The sequence below is a fragment of the Pipistrellus hanaki genome (assembly GCF_964339955.1).
Source record: "Pipistrellus hanaki genome assembly, chromosome: 12".
In the NCBI taxonomy this organism is placed as follows: Eukaryota; Metazoa; Chordata; class Mammalia; order Chiroptera; family Vespertilionidae; genus Pipistrellus; species Pipistrellus hanaki.
In genome coordinates, this window is record NC_140514.1 from 14,319,945 (window position 1) to 14,334,384 (window position 14,440).

Genomic DNA, 14,440 nt, shown 5'->3' on the forward strand with positions numbered 1-14,440 from the left:
GATTAATTTTTTTAATTAAGGTTGGAAAGAAATTAGGTATTTACTAAGGAAAACTACAACTTGCAGGATTTCCGGACTCGAGAGTACATTTACACATGCAGTATGTCATCCTTCACAGAAACAAACTGACTTGCATGTGGCTGGTGGCCAGATTGCTGGATGCTACGGAAAATGAGAATCAATTCTGCCATTCAATTAACAACACTTGCTGAGTCCTCAATGGGGACAAAAGCCCTCTGAAGCTCCAGAACTAAAACTAGATTTGTTCCCTCTCCTCTCAAGAAAGCTGCTACTTAGGGTCCCCACTCTAGAAGTAGGCTTCTTTTCATTTCCTAAAACCTCAGCAGCTTTGGGTCATTCGAAATCCTAAAGAGTCATGTTGCGGTTGAGAACTTATAAATGGAGCCACAGAGGTACAAGGCTCTCCTCTGGAGAGAATCGCCTTTCTTCTTCTGAAGGGCTGGAGTACTTCACACCTACATATTCACTTCCTCACTCTTGAGGAAGGCAGACCAGGATGATAAAACCCAAGCCTCTGTCTGTCCTCACGTGAGTACTTGTTAAAGGCCAGGAACTTGACCAGGTGGTCAGGCCCTCGCTAGACCTACCCCTTGCTAAGGATCTCCAACTTCACCTTCATCCAAATATAAACATAGCAAAATATACATGTATTTATATAGTGAATTACCCACGCTATCTCCACAAAATCTACCTATTTCTTTCCTGATCCTTCCGTCTTTTCCTCCTCCCTCTGGAGACTGAACCTCTGTATCCGTGCTCCTAGTCTCATCTCTTCCACACGCCTCCTTCTGCTCCTGTTCTTTAGTGTCTCTATTCCAATTATTAATGCTACCTAACATACTACCCCAAAACTCAGAGGCTTAAAACAACAACCATTTTATTATGCTCACAGATTCTGTGGGTTAGAAACATGAGCAGAAGGTAGACGGTGATTCTTTAGCTCCCGACAGTGTGGCAAGAGGCCTCTCAGTGGTATACAGCTGGTATATAGGCTGGTCTGAAGGGTCCAATATGGTTCCACTCACATATCTAGTGCCTAAGGCTGGGATAACTCCAAGACGAGAACTGCCAACTGCAGTGCCAACATGTGGCATGTGGCCTCTTCATGTGGGTTGGCTACCTGACAGTAGAGCAACCTCAAAGGTAGTGGCGCAGGGCCCCAAGCTCAAGTGTTCCTGCTAATGAGAATAAAGCCACCAGTATACTGCCATTTATAGCCCAGCCTCATTAGTCATACAACTTATTTTAATCATATTTTATTGGTCAAAACTCCACTCAAATTCAAGAGAAGAAAACTTACATTTCAATTCTTGAAGTGGAAGGGAGCTGCCAAGGTCACAGACAGTATAACAGATCATGTGGGACAAGAGATACTATTGTGGAGGTCTTTGAACAATCTGCCCCAGTCTCCTACTTCACTGACTACTACCTCTTAGTCTAAAGTCAGGCTCAGTCTAATCAATTATTTTTTTAAATGTCTACTCTTAGTACTATTCATAGTAGGCTTAGATAAAAACTAAGAAATAGCCGAAACCAGTTTGGCTCAGTGGATAGAGAGTCGGTCTGCGGACTGAAAGGTCCCAGGTTTGATTCTGGTCAAGGGCATGTACATTGGCTGCGAGCACATCCCCGGTGGGAGGTGTGCAGGAGGCAACTGGTCAATGATTCTCTCTCATCGATGTTTTTAGCTTTCTATTCCTCTCCCTTCCTCTCTGCAAAAAAATCAATAAAATATATATTTTTTTAAAAAGCAACTAAGAAATATTATATAAAATGGTAGTTACAGCCGAAACCAGTTTGGCTCAATGGATAGAGCATTGGCCTGTGGACTGAAAGGTCCCAGGTTCAATTCCGGGCAAGGGCATGTACTGTAGCTGCAGGCACATCCGCAGTAGGGGGTGTGCAAGAGGCAGCTGATCGATGACTCTCTCTCATCGATGTTTCTAACTATCCCTCTTCCTTCCTCTCTATAAAAAATCAATAAAATATATTTTAAAAATAAAAAATAATAAAATGGTAGTTATAGGCAAGGGTAAAAGAATTTGCAAAATTTAAGGAATAGAAAACAAATTATGTGCCCCTTAGAATAGACAACACTAGTAGAACCAATATATTGAAAGGGAGAGCAACTATAGAGTGGAAAATGAAAGCTGGGACAGTAGAGAAGGGGGTAAAGAGTAGAGAAAATGCTGGAAAGGTTAGGATGGTCCCAAACAATGGAGGCCCTCAAAAACTGTGCTTCAGAATTTGGACTGAGTAGGTGCTCAATAATGACTGGATAATGGTAGGGTGAAAGTTCTTTGAGATTTGTGGATTCTTTCTTTCCTTTCTAGAGTAGATGGACAACACTGCCAAAGAAGGTAAAAGGTCTGATGTTTGAGTGTGACCAGCTGGAACTTGTCTTACCCAACTGTAGTGAAATTACACTTAGAAAAACAGAAAAAGGAGAAACAGAAAGAGCAGTAAAAAATAAAATTAACTGTAGAAGAAACAATTTTGCAATTTGCTCTATATTAAAATGACCAATTATCTTATTTCAACATTAAGCAGCATTCATTCTTTAATCATGACAGACTCTAGGCATACTGTCAAGCAACATATTTTATGTCTAACTAATCATTTCATGATCTGCTTATCAGATCCAACCCAAGGACAGAATCAAAGGCCATGCTACTCTGGGGATAAATTCAATTTATTCTTTTCTTCCCAATGTACCATACTCATCATTCTATAATAAGAGTTCAACCTATTAACAGTTATTCTTTACAAAGTAAAATTAGTCCTATTCTAGCCCAAGTGTTGCAAATTACTTTTGCTAGTCATTTCCTAGGTTCTTTCTAAATATGCATGTAAACCAGTTAGATCTATATAACCTTTCATAGTTCCTAGCCCTTTCTTCAATGAAGAAACTATGCTGCTCTTTCTCAAATCTTTAGGTACCCCTTGTCCCACTTACAAGGTCCCAAAAATTAGTATCCTTCCAATTAAGACCTTCCACATAAGATATACTCTTTTAGTGCCCTGGTTTCACTCATTTAATAAACAGTTCTTGATCAGCTACTATATAAGCCATGTAAACCTTAAAGATCCCAAAGGTTCCTATCCCTAGAGTTTAACAACATATTATTTCAGGAACTACAAATTTGATTTGCTATAAATAATCTAGATATCAAATTTTCCCATGTCCTGAACCCCAAATTTCTTCCTTCATGCCATCCTTAGTGCATTATCAGGAGTTGGGCTATTTCTATGGTGATACTGCCTGGTGTCCATACATCTGACATAAAATCCACCTTCAGAAAAATTCCCTTTTTCCTGTAAAACAACACAATTTCTCTTTCCTTTCCCTTCATTCATCTTAAGGACCAGAAACACACAAAAAAACAAGAGATATATTAATGATGTTGTTAAACTTTATAAAAGATGGCAATTTTTTTTAAAAGACAGAGTTTTTATAAAAATGAAAAGAAGAAATAGAAATGATCTGTGCCACAGTGGGTTGTAAGAATACTATTTAAGCCCTAGCCAGTGTCGCTCAGTGGATAGAGTGTCAACCTGTGGAACAAAGGGTACTGGGTTCATTCAGGTCAAGGACACATACCTTGATTGCAGGCTTCTCCCCAGCCCAGGCCCTGGGCAGAGCTCCTGCAGGTGGCAAGAGACAACCAATCAATGTGTTTCTCTGTCTTTCCCTCTCTCTCTTAAAAAAAAAAAAAAAAAAAAAAAAAATCTGTGGAAAAAAAAAGAATACTATTTAAGACTGACCCCAGTCAGAGGGGAGGGGGTAAGGAACTGGGTGAAAAAAAGTGAAGGGATTAAGCAAAAAGCAAACAAAAAAAAAACTTATAGACAGACAACACGGTAATTATCAGAAGGAAAGGGGAATGAGGTGAGGTAGAAGAGGGTAAAGGAGGATAAATGATGGAAGGAAACTCCATTTGGGGTGGTAAACACACAATACAATATACAGATGATATATTATAGAATTGTAACCTGGAATCCTATATAATTGTATTAAGCAATATAACCCAAATATTTCAATAAAAAGAGAATATTATTTAAAATAACTCATGTGCCCTAGCAGGTTTGGCTCAGTGGATAGATAACAAGCCTGTGTACCGAAGAGTCCCAGGTTCAATTAGGGTCAAGGACACATGCCCATAGGCAGCCAATTATCATTTATGTTTCTATCTCTCTCTCCCTCTCCCTTCCTCCCTAAATAAAAATATATATAAGAAATTACTCAAGCATGAGTGCATTCTCTTTAGAAATAGGTTCTTCTCTTACATGAATTCCTATTCTACATAAATAAAATCAAGTTGCCAAAATGAGACTTCTGAGTCATAAGACAGGAGGAACATTTTCTAAATTCTCAACATAGTTTACCTATTATGGTATGATAATTGGAACAACTGAAACAATACATTTATCTTAACATTAAATAGTGAAGACATGTGCTTTAAATATCTCTGTGTTTCACAGAGTTTGAAAATCCAAGGCAAATACTCAAGTCATATTCAAAGTGAATAGTCTTAATATGCTGAAACAGGAGTATAAAACCCCAACTGTAAAGGGAAAGAAACAGAAAAAAATAATAATAATAACTGGGCAATAATATTCTTGAAAAATCAAAGTCCAAAACAAAACAAAACATCTTGATGTGACTGATGACTTAAGCATGACTTCATTTGTAATGAGTGGGATAAAGGTTTCTACCACTAATGCACATACATATATTATGGAAAAAAATAGACAAGATTTCAAAGGATGTCAAAGATTACTCAAGGTTTTGCCCTAGATTAACAAAATGGAAAGGGTAACTTCAATGTGCTACCCAGCACTTTCCAACTTTGCCCAAGTTTGAAGATTTTTGTTCTTTCAAAGGAAGAAAGCAGCGATGAGTAACAATAGTGTGCTTCCTGGCCTTAGAAAAAGGGAGACCAGAGCTCCAACTGCACTTCCTAGAGAAGTAGACCAGCTGCCTTCTGCATACAGATCAAATTGCCAAGAATGTACAGGGTAGCAGTTGTGATAGATGACCTAAAATACCGATCTGTTGCAAAGAGGATGTAGTGCAAACCACACAGGAACTGACAGGAAATCAGCCCTCAGGCTGGCACTTACACATTCGAGAAGGCTAGGAATCCTGGACCTTTGACAGCCAGATTTCATCATCTTCCTCTGTAGGCAGAGTTACCCTTCAGAGAGAACAGTCAGGAAAATCGTGTACAAATATCTGGTGCCTATTCCTATTTAAAAACACTTGGCCCTGCCTGAACCAGTGGTTTCCTCACCCGTTAAAAGTCCACCCAGAGCCCTACAGCACTACTTAACCAAAAATCACATGTTTGCTGGCACACACCTTCATTCTTTCAGCCATGAGCCCACTGAATGCCATAAAATGATTCACAGGCTGTGGTGATGGTAAGAAGAAAAACTAATCATTGGAGTTCACCAAATAATGAGTCATACTCTAAAAGAAAATAAATCATTGTTGTCGGTCCAATGGGATGAAATTCTAAAAATTGTTTTTAATATTAATATTCATTCCATAAATTTGGCAAAAGGAAAACAATTGAGAAGCATGCGCAATTTGGTTTGCTTATGCCTTACAGTTCATGCTCCAAGAAAAAGAATGAGTAGGATATCTATTACCTATTCCTAGACTTGCCTTCTGGACTCACTGCTGCCAAGTTACTCATTCTCCCACACACCACTTTCCATACTAATTTTGACCCTTAAGAATCAAAAAGAAGTCTTTCCTTCTTTGCACCCAAATGCCAAAATGGAATCTTTCAGTATTTCACCTTTATAAAGGGAATGTTTGAAAACAGGCCTCTTTGGCTGTGACATCAGTGCGTTACGGAGGCCTCCGAGGGCCGGAGGAAGCGTTCCCAGTCCCTCGCAGTGCTGCGGCACTCCTACGGTGCAATCTGGCAATGGCCAGGGACCAAGTCTTTAAAGCTGTTTTATGGTATTTAACATATGGTCATAAATTGCTCAGTGCTCTAAAGAGGGGCTAAATTTGCCACCCCTATTGATGAGAAATGTTCTTATTTATTTAAATTTAGTAGCAAATTGGCACTTCTCCAGATGGAGAGGTTTGGGCATAAGTACAAAGGAAGAAATAACTAGAGATGAGTTGTAACTTTTCTAGACACTGAATACAACCACATCCTCTTAGGCTTCCAGCACCACTATCAAACAGGGTTACCATATAGAACAACAATAATATGAAAAGATTTTAATTTCTTAGGCACAATGAAAGGGAAAACGTAATTTTTATTGAAAATGCAGAAGAACTTTAAAAAAAGAAACATCCTCTCTCCTGGCTGGCATACTGGTTGACATACCTCAGCGGTTGAGCACAGATCTATGAACCAGGAGATCATGGTTCGATCCTGGTCAGGGCATATGCCTGGGTTGCCGGCATGAGCCCAAATAGGAGGTATGCAGGAGGGAACCAATCAATGATTCTCTCTCATCATTTATGTTTCTATCTCTCTCTTTCTCACCCTTTCCTCTCTGAAATCAATAAAAATATTTTTTTAATCATTGCTCTTAATCTTCAGGCTAACTCTATTCCCATTCCTCTGTAGGCAGAGTTATCCTTCAGAGAGAACAGTCAAGAAAATCATGTTCAAATATCTGGTGCTCTCTTCCCTTGTCGCTTCATTCCTCCCACATATTAGATGTGTCTGGTATTCATCTGAAATCCTGTGTCAACAAAACTCCCTGCAACTTCCTAAATCCTCTAGCATCCACTTTTATATTTTGCTGGATTTTTTTGTTAAGCTATTTGTTTGTTTAATGGCTCGAATGCCCCATCACTAATGATGACCCTACTAAAACATTTTGTTCCCTTCCTTTTACAACCTAGCCCTGTAGCCAAAGGCAGAAGAAAAACAAGAATTTATTTTTTTGTTGTTGTTGTAGTTGTTACTAATGATCGTAGTGTGAATGGTATCAAAAGGGAAATGTGAAGGGTAAAGCCATTGCTGGTTTTCTTTTTTATATGCTGACACAGAACTGGCTGAAGAAGAATCCAAAGATGATTATCTTGCCTGACTCTGGAAACATGAATAAGGATTTCAATAAATTAGAGGTTTGATAGCAGCCTGGGAACAGTATTAAAAGAACAGTTGTATGAAGAATTAATAGTCTGGTTATAGTAGACAGAGGTCTTACTTTTTAATTTCAACAGAAACAAAGATCTATATCTACCTCATAAATAAATATATATAAAAAGATAAGTTTATTAAGAATCAATATATACAAGTTAATGTGAATGATGTCATATACTAGAAATTAAGACATGGTTCTATCTTTTGGGGGAATGGAAATATGAAATCTCAATTATTCCCCCTAAAATAGACTAATGATCCACTGAAAATTAATGGCGATCAACTATCAGAGAATGCCATGTAAAGCCTACCAGGTAACAACCCGAAGTGTCTGGAATGGCTGTGCTATCTGGAATTGCCACCAAATGTCTCAAAGGTCATTTGCCAACTTCTGTCTGAAATATCCTAAAGATGAGGGTAATTCAATGTCCTTACAGGCAAAAATAATAAAAATAGGGACTAGTTCAAAACAAATAGAAGCACATCTGGGCCCTCCATACACCTCCATAAAGAACCTAGTGTCCTAACTACCCTTTATTCTTAAATCAGACCAGAATTCTTAAAATTCTACTTTACCTCCTCTGAAAAAAGGATGAGCCTTTCTTTTCTGATCTGAAGGCACTATTGCCAGTGCCATAATCTTGAAGAAAAAAAAAAAATAGGGGGGAGGGGGTAACCACTCTGAAATACAAAGATAATTAATAGAAATGTAGGCATTTGTTGGCACCAACTTTGTACCCTCAACAAGATGCTGTAACTTACTAAAATAGTCCATATTTTAGGCCATAAAAGAAGTCTCACTACATTTAAAAGGATCTAAGTTATACAAAGTATGTTCTTGGATCACAATGGAATTCAAAATCAACTATAGAAAGATATCTGAAAAATCTAAAAAATTCTGGAAATTAAATGACATTTCCAAATGACCTGTCGGCTAAAAAAGAAATCAAAGGAGAAATTAAAAATATATAATGAATTAAAATGAAAACATAACATATCCAGACCAGTGGGATACAGCTAAAGCAGTAGTTAGAAATTTATAGCATTAGACACCAATTTTAGAAAAGAAAAAAAACTCAAATCAATAACCTAGATCAGAGGTGAGGAACCTTTTTTCTACCAAGAGTTATTTGGATATTTATTATATCATTTGAAGGCCATATAAAATTATCAACCTAAAAATTAGCCTGTTATACAATATTTGGTCAAACACTTAATTAACTAACCTCTAATGCCTTGGCAGGCCCAGACCAAATTATTTCTCATTCTTATATAGCCTTCAGGCCTGATGTTCCCTATCCATCCTAGATGAATAAAATTGAAAAAACAGCCAACTGTAAAATTGGACTTCACCAATATTAAAAACTTCTGCTCTTGGAAAAATACCATAAGAAAATGAAAAGGGAAGAGACAGAGTGGGAGAAAATATTGACAAACAACTTCTTTCTAAACTATATAAAGCACACATAACTCAACAAAAAGACCAACATTATAATCAAAACATTGAGCAAAAGATTTCAACAGACACTTCACAACAAAAGATATATGAATAGCCAGTAAGTACATAAAAATGAAAAGTCAAAACCATAATGAGATACCACTATACATTCACTAGAATGGATATAATGTAAAAGACCAATAATACCAAATGTTGGCAAGTATATGGGATAACTAGCCTGCTCATAAATTGCTAGTCCTATATAATAAAAGCCTAATATGCTAAGTGTCTGGTCATCCAGTCATCCTTTCAACGAATCAAAGCATAATATGCCAAGGCTGCTCAACCGCTCACTATGACATGTACTGACCACCAGGGGGCAGATCTTCGACCAGTAGGTTAGCTTGCTGCTGGGGTCCAGCCAATTGGGACTGAGTGAAACAGCCAAACATGCCCTGAAGCCTTCCTATGATCCCTCCCCTACTGGCCAACCTTCCACGTCCCTCTCTGGCCCCAATCATGCACCTGTGGAGTCCCTTGGCCTGGCCTGTGCCCTCTCACAATCCCAGACGCCTTTGGGGGGTATCAGCCTGTTATGGCCTGATCCCACAGGCCAGGCCAAGAGACCCCACTGGTGCACAAATTTGTGCACCGGGCCTCTAGTAGTTATATAAAATAGTACAACCACTTTGAAAAATAGTTTAGAAATTACATACTTACAAAGTTAAACATACACTTAGCTTATAACATAGCAATTCCACTCCTAAGTATTTACGCAAGAAAATGAAAACATACCTTCACAAAAAGACATAAAAATGTAACAGCAGCTTTATTCATAATAGCCAACAACTGGAAACAACCTCAAATGTCCTTTAATAGAAGAATGAATTAAAACACTGTGCCCTATTCATACAATGTTATAGAATTCAACAATAAAAAATACTCATATAAGGGATAATATGGATGGATCTCAAAAACATCACCTTGAATGAAAGAAGACATACCGGTACACAAAAACTATCTATTATATAAATCCATTTATATGAAATTCTAAAGCAAGAAAAATTGTCTTATAGTTTCAGAAAGAATAAAAGCTCAGGGAGTGGGGAGATGGTGGCAGAGGACTGACTTAAGGAGGGGAAAAAATGTTCTTTATCTTTGCGGGATGAAAATGTTATATATTTTGACTGTGGTGAAGTAATTAATATAGGTATTTACAACAGCCAAAATTTATGTAACTGTACATCTAAAATAGGTACATCTATATTAATAAAAGGCCTGTGGCCGTAATGCCGTCACGACCAAATGAAAATCGGCTCTCGTGGCAGGCAGGGCGGAGCGTGAGCTACTATAATAGCAGCAGAGAGCTACCAGCAGCAGAGGGCGGGCCAGCGAGCTATGAGCAGCAGAGGGCTATGAGCGGTGGCGATGGGCAGGGCAGCCAGCTAAGGCAAGCGGAAGCGAACTACTGTGCGTTGGGCCTCCAGTTTTATTCTATGTAAATTATACTTCAATAAAGTTAATATTAAAAAGTGGGCTATACATCTCAGAATTATTGTGTGATTAAAGGAGACAGTGTGTTTAAATAAACCTCTTTATAAAATAAATGCTCAGTAAGTTAGTTTAGCAATTTATCAGCCACATTTAATAAACTATAATCAGCATCAAAGCCAAATTTATTTATTTTTATATATTTAGCTATAACTAAGATGAATTTATAAGTTAATATTCATTGCTATCCTTAAAATTTTTTTAAACATTCCATGAACTAAAAAAAAAAAAAAAAAAAAAAATTCTGAAATACCAGAACAAAGGAGAAAGAATGTCTAATCCACAAAATTAGCACTTCTTACTTACCTTTCAATGAGTATTTTAGAGCATTCACTAAATCAAAGGTGACCTGTCTCCCTAATTAGACTCTAAAAATACCTTGAATGCTAGATAATAATCTTTAAGTAAATGAATCCTTTGAAAAGATAAAAATAAAGTAAAATTAACTAAGCTACCAAGGAAAATTATAATGCCTCTCAGCATAATGCAAAATACTAAATCCACTTACACAGTGCCCAACTCTTTACTCAGCTCAACTGTTACAAGTCATAGTAAAAATGGTTAACTCCTACTCTCCTTGCAGGTGATCTTGGAAACTGTGTTTGGCTGTAAGAACATACACATATCACCCAAACCACTTTAGATAGGATCAAATAGAAATTTATTTCAATATTCAATAAGGCAGAAGTTCTAGAACACTATTTGCAGCGTGTCTATTAAAATCTTTGTATATGTTTGACTATTGTTTAATTAAATGTTGCATGGATTTAAATAGCAGTTTGAGATTGGTTTAATTTCATTGTAATTATTCTCCAAAAATAATACAAACTTACATTCAGTAATATGTTACCAAAGCCTCAGAAATGAATGGTAATTTTACACTGCTCCTCTGAGAACATGGGAGAGAATATATTATCCAAACCATAATCTCTTTTTTTCTTTTCAGTTTTTCCTCTGGAATAGTCAACTTCAAAATATTTGGAGATAATTTCTTGGCATGACTTCTTCACGATCACAAATGACTTTGAAATAGTCATCATTCCTCTCAGATGATAAACAATAGTATTGCTTCTATTGCTAAAGATAAAGTGGAAAATGTCTAGTTTCATTTGGAAGCTCTTTGGAAAGAATTCCTGAGACAGTGCACAGATGCCTCTCAGAGTACCTGCCCAAGCCCATGCTGACCTTGTGCTAAACTGGCCTCTAGTAACCAGGCTGTTAATACATGACCCAGAACTCTTGGCTAAATGACTGGATCATGAGTGGACACCCAGTTCAAGCTGCCAATCAGACCCTCTCTCCCAGGAATTTAGATTCCAAGACCATAGGCAACCTCTGGTGGCCTTGAATTGAATCACCACTTAAGAGGCTCAGGAAGTGTTTTATATTCTATGTGAAGAGAAAGAGAAATTTAGGGGAGTCAGGGTGAGGAGAGTAAAGTGACAATAAAATATGATGTGGGAGAAAGACACAAAGACACAGATACTGACTGGCTACGATGGTGAACACCATCTTTCTGGAGTCCCTGGTTCCAGTGCCTATGAAGGGTGGCTACACTTCCTACCCATGGACACCATGGAATTCACTTAATTTCTTATAAAGACAAACAAAAAAGCCTCTTTAATTTATGTTTATTCCAATGGGCTTCTTATAACCAAACAATCCCTGATTAAAGTAAATTGTTACTATGAAAAATTGTTTTAAAAAAAAAGAGCATTTCAAATTTGAAACTAATTAGCAAACCATTTGCTTCACCAACCACAGACTTGACTGGTATACCAGTAACTTACAGTATTTCAATCATCTCTCTTTATAGTTACATAGTGTTATTTAACCAACTTGTAAAACTGAAAACACTTCAGAGTTCTGTCACTTCCTCATCAAACCTCATCATTTCCAGATCCAAAGAATAAAGATGGTTCATTCGTTCCACTAACACTTACTGAGCCCCCTCTAAATGCCAGGAAATACTCCAGAGATTGGAAATAAAATATGATCAAAACAGCCTATTCTCTGCCTTATTTAAATAGGGTACACAAAACACAAGCATAATCTCTTCAAAAATTAAGTGCTGTAGATCGTGACGAGGATGGCTATTTTTTTACAAATATGAATTTATATGAAGCTCATTGAACTTCCTCTGTGAATTTTACTACAACTGGTAAATTTTCACTCATTTTAGTGGCACCATCATAACATGTGTTTTATTTAAACCAACCATTGGAAGGTGTACTTTCCCAATCCTCTTTAAGTACCAGCTGTCTCTTCTACAATAATGAAATTCCAGAATTTCTCTTAAATTCAGGTAGCCTTTGATATTTCCCATAAGAATCTTATACAAGGTGGTAACTCTTTCACTGTCCCAAAATTGAAGAGTTGTCTCTTCACATTAGTAGAGCTGAGTAACATCATTCCTAATGTACTGCAATCTGCAGGTCCTTTGTGTTTCAATTACTTAATTTTGAATCTGGATAATTCTTATAGGAATCAATTCATGAATTCATGGGTAGAAATATACCCTCCCTTTGTCTTTCATTCTCAATATCCTTAACTGCACAAAATTTCCTTCATTCACAGATAAGCACTTATAGAAAACTGTTTTATGATATATAAAATATTCTAAAATATAAAATTTAGTTGCACTAAAATGCTATTTTCACTGATCTGCTTTGAGAAAGCTGAGTAAAATATATAAAGAGAAAACTGACACAGACTCCAAATCTGCAAAATACTCTATGTCCTTTCTGTTTTCTGTACTGTTAAAGAGCAATGTTCCAGTCACAAATTCCTTGTATAATAAATAACTTCTAAAAACTGAATTTATGTTGGTAAAAGATAATATAACAGAATGTCACATTCTCTTTTACAGTATACTTCAAACAACAAAAATCTGAACACAAACATTAATTTATGCATAAATTCATTTCATTTCTTCAACAAATACTTCGTTGACTATCTTTACTGTGCGAGGGACTGAAGATGTAACTTAATAAACAATACCATCTCCATCTCAAACTTCATTGAGTTTAAAGTTTTGAAATAAAATTACCATAAGCTCCAAATAGTTTGATTCAGCCTTGGTTAAAATTATATTTTAAGTCACTCATCATAACTTTTCAATGGGATTTAATGAAAAACTTTAGATAAAGTTGTATACTATAATCAATGCAAGACCCACCCTTCCATTAAATGATAGTGAAGAAAGAGTAAGGTAAAAATCCAAAACAGGAGAGAGAAGAGGAAGAAGAAAGAGTAGCAATCAGTAGATGAGAATTTCAACAAATTCCTAGAAAGCAGAATGCAGATGAAGAGCAGTAGTTGATGAAACAGGGCAGAGAAAGGTCTGGCTGCAATAACATGAGAAAGAGGCTACTGATGAGCAGGAAGCCATCTGTCCTGGTAAATCCATAAAAACTTGCAATCATTGGTGTAAGGAGAGGCAAGAATGAGACATGGAGCTAAAAAAGGAGAAATTTGTAATTAAAAGCTCCACAGGGAGCCCGACCAGTATAGCTCAGTGGCTGAGCATCAACCTACGGACCAGGAGGTTATGGTTCGATTCCCTGTCAGGGCACATGCCTGGGTTGCAGGCTCACCCCCAGTAGAAAGTGTACAGGAGGCAGCCAATCAATGATTCTCTCTCATCATTGATGTTTCTGTCTCGTTCTCCCTCTCCCTTCTTTTCTGAAATCAATAACAATATAGTTTTTAAGAAAAGCTCCACAGGGAATATTTACTGTCTAGGTAAGAAATGTCCAAACCTGTAGATTTTCACAAGTTTATTTGAGTGAAACTTACAACATATGCCAGGGAGCAAGATCTCAAATGCTCGCATAGAACAAAAGTTTTGCAGCTTCTTTTCTGCATTTGAAATTAAGGTACATAATGAAGACTGAAGAAAGAAAGGAGAGGATAGGATTACAGAATAGTTAACAAGATTATGTATTCTCTTGAAGTTTGACACCCCCTTAGAGGATTTCAAAGGTGTGTTAACCTAGATGCACAAGCACAACGGACAGGCTGGTTTAAAATATTTCGCTATAGAAGTTATAGGCCTAAATGATATTTAGACCAGATTATTTTGATATTTTTAAAGCATCTCATCCCAGAATATCTATTCCTTTCAAGTGCACATGAGCCCAGCATTATTTACAAAAGCCAAGATACAGAAGCAACCTAAGTGCCCATCAATGGACAATTGGATAAAGAAGTTATACATATATATCTCAGCCATGAAAAAGAATGGAATCTAATCATTTGTGACAACATGGATGTACCTAGAGGGTATTATGCTAAGTGAAATAAG

At 37.0% G+C, this 14,440-nt stretch overlaps 1 protein-coding gene across 3 annotated transcripts in view; it reads right to left on the minus strand.

Annotated features, from left to right (window-relative positions):
- BABAM2 (BRISC and BRCA1 A complex member 2) overlaps nucleotides 1-14,440 on the minus strand; it is a 312,412-nt gene that overhangs the window by 276,675 nt on the left and 21,297 nt on the right. Inside the window, exon 1 of one of the 3 annotated variants that reach the window (XM_084900184.1) lies at nucleotides 5,146-5,308. The exons of 1 other annotated variant lie outside the window; for it this stretch is intronic. In XM_084900184.1, coding sequence (XP_084756310.1) covers nucleotides 5,146-5,196 — 51 coding nt within the window. In that variant the 5' untranslated portion in view covers nucleotides 5,197-5,308. Of the gene's footprint in view, nucleotides 1-5,145; nucleotides 5,309-14,440 lie in introns of those variants that run through there. One more of the 3 variants, XM_084900183.1, reaches the window with a different exon arrangement.